Raw genomic sequence first — 8509 nt, 5'->3', positions numbered from 1 at the left:
CAGCATGCAGAAGAATGCGAATTGATCCATCCTTGTCTCCTTGTACTAAGCTCAAATCCAAATGGATCAAGGACCTCCACATAAAGCCAGACACTCTGAAGCTAATAGAAAAAAAACTGGGGAAGACCCTTGAGGACATCGGTACAGGGAGAAAGTTTCTGAACAGAACACCAATAGCGTATGCTCTAAGAGCAAGAATTGACAAATGGGACCTCATAAAATTACAAAGTTTCTGTAAGGCAAAGGACACCATCAAGAGGACAAATCGGCAACCAACAAATTGGGAAAAGATCTTCACCAATCCTACATCAGATAGAGGGCTAATATCCAATATATATAAAGAACTCAAGAAGTTAGACTCCAGAAAACCAAACAACCCGATTAAAAAATGGGGTACAGAGTTAAACAAAGAATTCTCACCTGAAGAACTTCGGATGGCGGAGAAGCATCTTAAAAAATGCTCAACTTCATTAGTCATTAGGGAAATGCAAATCAAAACAACCCTAAGATTTCATCTTACACCAGTCAGAATGGCTAAGATTAAAAATTCAGGAGACAGCAGGTGTTGGAGAGGGTGTGGAGAAAGAGGAACACTCCTCCACTGCTGGTGGGGTTGCAAATTGGTACAACCACTCTGGAAATCAGTCTGGCGGTTCCTCCGAAAACTGGGCACCTCACTTCCAGAAGATCCTGCTATACCACTCCTGGGCATATACCCAGAAGACTCCCCACCATGTAATAAGGATACATGTTCTACTATGTTCATAGCAGCCCTATTTGTAATTGCCAGATGCTGGAAAGAACCCAGGTATCCCTCAACAGAAGAGTGGATGCAAAAAATGTGGTATATCTACACAATGGAGTACTATTCAGCCATTAGAAACAATGAATTCATGAAATTCTTAGGCAAATGGATGGAGCTAGAGAATATCATACTAAGTGAGGTAACCCAGACTCAAAAGGTGAATCATGGTATGCACTCACTAATAAGTGGATATTAACCTAGAAAACTGGAATACCCAAAACATAATCCACACATCAAATGAGGTACAAGAAGAAAGGAGGAGTGGCCCCTGGTTCTGGAAAGACTCAGTGAAACAGTATTCAGCAAAACCAGTACGGGGAAGTGGGAAGGGGTGGGTGGGAGGACAGGGGATGAGAAGGGGGCTTGCGGGACTTTCGGGGAGTGGGGGGGCTAGAAAAGGGGAAATCATTTGAAATGTAAATAAATTATATCGAATAATAAAAAAAAAAATAAGAATTGAAAAAAAAAAAAAAAAAAAAAAAGAATTAAGCTCCAGTCCCTTGCGATATCAGTACTGCTCTTTACCTCTGGATCATCTCACCAGTACTGGATATCAAGGATGCTAAGTTATTAGAACACATTGGCCATTTTAAAACACTCAAATGTTACAATAAGGCATAGCACTAGAAAAATTTAAGTTTTTAAATTTAAATATGTGGCGGTGGAGAAAATAGGTTGCTGGGAGGGGGGATTACTGAGAAATGTTAGCTAGCAAACTATTGTTGTTCTGAGGCTTCCAAATCACATCCTATATCTGAGTTATCTGAGAGCAACGTGCAAAATCTGGGACATACATCCATAGAAAGTGATACAGCAATATAAAAATGATGCCTAAAAGTCTGACTTCTAAAAACCTCTGGGCAATACAAATGTGTGTGTGATGATGTGACCCTGAAAATAATGAGAGAGGGACAAGAATGATTTTTAAAAATTAGTTAAATTCGAGTGTACAGTGACACAGGACTCCTGTATGAGATGGTCAGTCAAGGGCAGGGTTTGCACTTGGTGAATGTATGCGTGGGCACTTAAATGGAGATCTACAACTATGGCACAGAAGCAACAAATAGGATGGCAGGAAGGATGACAGGAGTGGCTAAGGGTGGGATTATGTGAGACTTGCCTTTGCCGAGTACACAAAGAGAAGGAAATAGAAGTACAGAAATAAATGCAAGAAGATCATGTTAAAGACATTTTATGACAGAGGCGGATTCCATTTTCTGCTAAGCACCCGAGCCTTTTTCTGCCACATAGTAGAGGCTGTCCACTGCTGTAGAAGCCAAAGTTTTTGATAATGACTTACATTCTGACAGGCCATACTGCAGATGTGTGTCCAGATGCAAATCCAGCCAGCTAGATTTGCTTTAGAATAGCAAGTGGGAGAGACATCCAGATACAGAGTATTTGTAGTACAGAGGCAGCATCCCCTGAACTCCAACAAAACAGTGCCTCCTGACTTTTGACCCACAGTGGGTTAGTTCTACCAGCAGTTACAGCCACAGTGGGTGGTGTGTTGGCTTCCTATTTTTGCTATTCAGTGACTTCCAGGATGCCTGCAGTTATTGGTCATTCAAATCGTCAAATTTTCTGAATATTCAAATACTCAAATTTGCATGTAAAAATGTGTTAATCCTTGGTCATCAAAAGCACTGGTAGCTCCCAAGAGAAGATACAGGACAAGAAAAGTGCTGGGAATGGTGGCAAGTTTAATCCCTATGCTTAAGAGTCTGAGGCAGGAGATACATTCATTGCCTACAGAGCAAGAACGTGTCTCAAAATAAATAAAACAACAACAAAAAGTAAAATCAACTAGATAGCCTACTGTATCGGTCCTTAAAACAGGATAGACACCAATGACTGCAAAATCAAGCAAAATGTCAGCAGTCAAACTGAAAACACTGGTAGGGCAAGTGCAGGGCAGGTGAAGGCAATCTGAGTGCTGAAATGAAGAATCTTCCTCAGGAGCTTTGCTGAGAAGAGCTGTATGTGAAACAGGATGTGTGAGGGATTAAAAGGAACCTGAAGGCAGCGGGATCTCCTAGAGCAAGCTGAAGAACATAGACAGTCGCCATTTGTCTCGTGATCTTACACCTTTTTTTCCTTTTGGATATTTTATTTATACCCTCCAAATGTTATCCCCTTTACCAGTTTTCGCCTCCGCAAAACCTCTATTCCATCCTCCCTCCCACTGCTTCTATGAGGGTGTTCCCCCACTTACCCACTCCTGCCTCACCACCCTCCTACTCTGGGGCATGAAGCCTTCACAGGACCAAGGGCCTCATCTCCCATTGATGCCCATCAAGAGCTGGAGCCATGGGCTCCTCTGTGTGTACTCTTTGGTTGGTGGCTTAGTCCCTGGGAGCTCTGGGGGATCTGGTTAGTTGATACTGTTCTTCCTATGGAGTTGCAAACCCCTTCAACTCTTTCAGCCCTTCCCTCAACTCCTGCATTGGGGTCCTTGTGCTCAGTCTGATGGTTGGCCGCAAGCATCCTCATCTGTATTTGGTCAGGTACTGGCAGAGACTCTCAGGGAACAGCCACACCAGGCTCCTGTCTGCAAGTGCTTCCAGGCATCAGCAATAGTGTCTGAGTTTGGTGTCTATATTTTATGTTCAGAATACCTATACAAGTTTTAAGTAAAAGGATAAGCGCAACAAGGAGTTATGAGGAAAGAACCAAGAGAGAGAACAAAAGGACAAACAGGGATGTTTGTGTGGGTAAGAAGAGAACCAATAGAGGAAAAAACATAGCACTGCAGTGACAGGTCACAAACCATGCAGAGGGACAGCCATCAATTCCAAATAAGTATCTCTAGAAATCTTTCTTATTTCATTTGAGAACATGCTCATTTTCACTTGTTTTTGGTTTTTTGGGTTTTGTTTTTGTTTTGTTTTTGTTTGTATTTTTTAGCAAAATAAGACTGAATGCTTAATTCCTTGAAGTCCCAAATAAAAAAAAATTAGAATTTCTCAAATAAATTCCTGTTTCAGTTGTAAGTGTGAGAAAGGGTAATAATGTAATGGAGTAATGTTTCCTGTTTTTTTATATGTGAATGCTTGTATAAAACAAACATACACAGAGATAACATGTAGTTTCTATACACTTTATTCTTCTCCCCGCTGTATCTGAGTACATGTTTTTAAAGTAAATCATTAGGTGGAAACAAGAATAGTCACTTTTACTGAAATTGCCATAATAGTTTGCTATGTAAAAGCAACTTAGTATTTTGGCTCATCATAACTAAATATCATAGTTATTTAACTAGGTAACAAAACATCTCTAAGCATAAGAATTCAGGTTATACTATTTTGCTTATTCTTAATCAGAAAATAAAATATACACACATTGCTCTTGCTTTTTTCCATACTGACCTAGAATCTGAAAAAGTAAATCTAAATTTATTATATATTTAATGGCATTTTAGCTCTTCATAGAAAGGATAGAGAAAAATACAGAAATCATTTCTTTCTTACCTATAGCCTGGAAGAAGCTGAAGAGATCTTTACTGAGTATTAGGCTTTCTAAAGCAGAAACAAACCCAGTCCTACAGGAAAGAGGTAACCTAGGGAGCAGTTCCTGCTACAGTAGCTCATAGCAGAATCTTTATTCTATACAAGCAGAAAATGCCTATATAATTGTCCTTTCAACACAAGAGTCAGGTGTAACCCTGCGTGCTGAAGGAGAAACAGAGAGCTAAAATTCCCACCAGGAACTCCAGCATTCCCCAGACAGAAAGTGCAGCTGATGTGCTGGGCACAGTGGACTGGACACATGTGGAGTCCAAATGATCCCATAGGGCATTGTAGGCATTTATACTATAAATATTTATTCACTGTCCATATATTGCTTTTGATATAGAAACTGCATCTTATGCCGCCATTTTTTAAAATCACAGTTGACATTTCTAAAGGGTTAGGCAAACTTTTATTTAAACAACTTTAGGTTTGCCCACAATGCTTCATCCTGTTGTCCTCATATGAATATGATTTTTCCCATTGTTCTCATTCATTCCCTTCCCATCGCCCTCAGCATGCCCCCCCCTCGTTCTACCAGCTGGTGCCCTTGCTTCTAGTTCCTCCCCATGTTAGCATTTCCACAGCATGTATTTTGTTTTCCTGTACTTCCCACTCTGAGATCACTTCTTCCTTTCTAATATCCTCTCTTCATTTTCATGACCCACAAACACACACATAAAAGTAAACACAAATCTATGTACATAGATAAATTATATGTAAGTTCTGTATATGAGAGAAAGTACAGTCTTTGTCTTTCTCATATGGCTCATTTCCCTTGGAATAAGGATTTCTAGTTGCATACATTTTCAATCAAATGTCAATATTTTATTTTTCTTTATGACTAAAAATATTTCATTATGTATAAGTGTCACATATTCATTTGTTCATGAACACCTAGTTTGGACTCATTTTCTGGCTATTGTGAAAGGTGTAGCAATAAACTGGGATGCACAAGAATCTCTGTGACATAGTGATTCAGATTCTTTAGTGTATATTTTCAACGACTGTATAGCAAAATCACATGTTATTTCCATTTTAAATTTTTTGAGGAACTCATGTTTTTTTTCTTTATAAATTTACATTCCTATGGGCAGAGACCCGAGCTTTGCTGTTTCTGCATGTCCTCCTGAGCTTTGGTGGTCATTTGATTTCTTTGTTTGTTTGTGTTTTGTTTTGTTTTTTTTTGAGACAGGGTTTCTCTGTGTAGCCCTTACTTGTTTTTTTTTTTTTTTAATTTTATTCCTGTGTAAGTGCAATCAATAATAACTACTCCACACACTCAATATTATGCTCTCTTGAAATTCCTTCCACTAAATAAATTAGCCCATTATTTTTTAACACAGCCTACATAAATTCACAAGACATAGGCAAAAAAGATATTTTGCAAAAATACAGTCCAAATGCTCATTATCCCAGTTGCTAATACAGTATTTACTTGCCTCTGAAATGCCATGAGCCAGGTCCCCACAGTACACATTACTCTCAGCACTACTGTCTTCTAGGCTGTGGACCTCAAAGTCAAAGTTAATGATATGCCTCGAAATCACTTAAGACTTATGACTGCTACCCTACAGTGTACTTGTCCTGTTTGTTACACCATGTTCTAAGAGAGTAATGTAGCTATCAACACTTAAGCCTTGTATTTCCCATCTATTCGTAGCTGTATCTTAAATTATGTACTCTTCCATATCTCTAAAGCAGAATACCTTACATTGTATCATTTGTTGAATGCAGTAAATACAGAGTTTGAAAGCAAATTTCTAAAAATCCACCATAAAGGCTAAACTAACCATTTATGAATATTTGGTTTTAAGCAATGATCTTTGTAGTACTGCTTGTTATTTCTGTCAGTTGTGATCAGTTGGAGCCACTGAGGTAAGCACTTACAAAATTCTATTAATGATTTCTATAAAATATCACTTTCCATCCTTCCACTTAAAAAATTCTATTAATTTATATAAAATATCACATTCCTTCCTGCCACTGTGTGATGGTTTCATCACTGTTGAATAAAAGAAAGAGAAGAGTCCTCTTTATGGACAGACAGACGCAGTCATACATAGTTATAGACACACACAGCAATATGCAATGGCAGACACAGACAGAGACATAAGACAACCTTCTCCAGGCAGGTACAGATTTTCAAATTCACATAATAGAGAGACAGAAGATAGAAGACACCAGGAACATGAAAGAGGGAATTCAAATCTGGACTTGCTCTTTTAAAAGACCCCAAAGTGCTTCCAATTCTTTCTATAATGTGACAGTGATGCATTATTGGGGACTCAGAGTTAATCATTAATGTGTTAAATCCAAGCACTGGGCACCTGCTATAATAACCTGCTAATCTCATTGCATTTCACCACTTTTCTATTCAAAGGTTTGAAAGTCTCACATAGTTATAAAAATGCAGATGGTCAGGTTCTTTACTTGGATACCCCGTGTCTGGCACCACCTTCTGTGTTAGTTACTTAAGTATCGCTGTGATAAAACACTATGACTAAAAGCAACGTATGGAAGAAATGGTTTACCTTGACTTATATGACTTATAGTTCCAAAGGGTCAGAGTCCATAATGACTTGGTAACCGGAAGCTGAAGCAGAAGGCTTGCTGATCACATTTTGTCAGCATGCCAGAAAACAGAAAGAACTGGAAGTAGGGTAACTTTAAAAGTACATGCCCAGTGATGTACTTCTTCCAGTAAATCTGCTGTCCTAGAGATTCCAGGATATTTACAGACAGCTTCATCAGCTGGGTACCGAAATGCTTAAATACATGAGTTTTGGGGAACGTTTCTTATTCAAACCACCCCAGACAACAATAGTTTAAGCATTTTATTAGACAAATCATCTTAAATCACAAAACATGATTGAAATTTTTATTTATCCATTGTCAAAGACAAGAAAATTAAAATTCAAAATGCTTTGAACATTTCTTTAAAGCATTAAAAAAAAACAGAGAAAAATGTGACATTTTTAATGCTAAATAAAAAAACAAGTACTTTGTGAGGTCTAAGCTTCTTTCCTTAACATTTTTTTCAGAGAATCCATGACTTGCTTGTTTCTCAAGCTATAGATAATTGGATTTAACACAGGAATTATGACAGAGTAAAGCACAGAGTCTATGATATCTTGATCATCTGCTTCTTGGGACCGAGGGAGAACATACATAAAGAGAAGAGGCCCATAGTATAAAGACACAGATAAGAGATGGGCACCGCAGGTAGAGAAAGCCTTCCTCATGCCTTGGACAGATTTCCTTTGCAAAATTGTGAACAACACTAGTGTATAGGACACAAGAACAATCACAATGGTGAAGATTTGAATTATTCCAGCAAAAACAAATATCAGTTGAAAATTAAGAGTAGAGTCAGTACAGGAAATCTTTAGCAATGGAATGATGTCACAGTAAAAGTGTTGTACTATATTGGAATTACAGAAGTTTAATGGAAATAGAAATCCCTCGTGTATTGAAGCATGAATAATTCCACCTACAAAAGACAGGACTAATAGACATATGCATAGTCTATTAGTCATAATCATTGGATAAAGTAAAGGTTTGCATATGGCTACATAGCGATCATATGCCATAGCTGCCAATAAGAAACACTCTGCAGTAACAAAGACTGCAAAGGAATAGAATTGTATCATGCATTCAGAAAAGGAAATCATCTTACTTATCTGTAAGAAATTGAGTAACATCTTTGGCGTCACTGTGGATGATAGACAAGCATCCACAAAAGCCAGATGACCAAGAAAGAAGTACATGGGGATATGTAAGTGAGGGTCATTCCAGATTAGAGCAATTAGACCAAGGTTCCCTACAATTGTGATGAGATAGATCAACAGGAAGAACAAGAACAAGGGCACCTGTAGCCCTGGAGAGCCTGTGAGCCCTGTAAGCACAAACTCTGTCAGCACAGTTGAATTTTTCATTTCTGGATCCTCAATGGATAGCCCCTGAAAGAAACACATGAAAAAGAATGCTTACCAGGACTTATAAATCAAATATTAGGAGAGTACATTTGATATAGACTAATATCCATATCAATATAGCATTTTATTTATTTTTAAAACTAGCATTTGAAGGAGTTATGTGGAAGAAGGTAAAAGTATCTATAAAACTAATTTCTTACCCATCTTGTACTTAATGGCTCTTGGCTACAGAGTGTTTGTCTTACAGATTTTTTTCA

General features: G+C 38.1%; 1 protein-coding gene across 1 annotated transcript; it reads right to left on the bottom strand.

The window, feature by feature from the left end:
- Positions 1-7328: 7328 nt before the first annotated feature.
- LOC127665978 (olfactory receptor 186-like) lies at positions 7329-8252 on the bottom strand. Its single transcript, XM_052158621.1, has one exon. The coding sequence runs from the start codon at positions 8250-8252 to the stop codon at positions 7329-7331; it is 924 nt and encodes a 307-aa protein (XP_052014581.1).
- Between the last annotated feature and the right edge of the window lie 257 nt (positions 8253-8509).

The sequence above is a fragment of the Apodemus sylvaticus genome, chromosome 15 (assembly GCF_947179515.1).
Source record: "Apodemus sylvaticus chromosome 15, mApoSyl1.1, whole genome shotgun sequence".
Taxonomy (NCBI): domain Eukaryota; kingdom Metazoa; phylum Chordata; class Mammalia; order Rodentia; family Muridae; genus Apodemus; species Apodemus sylvaticus.
Note: the sequence above shows the minus strand (reverse complement) of the source record. Positions and strands in the feature narration are given on the sequence as shown.

Excerpts from the sequence above, each read along its gene's own strand:
- LOC127665978 (XM_052158621.1), bottom strand. The coding sequence starts at position 8,252 with ATGAAAAATTCAACTGTGCTGACAGAGTTTGTGCTTACAGGGCTCACA.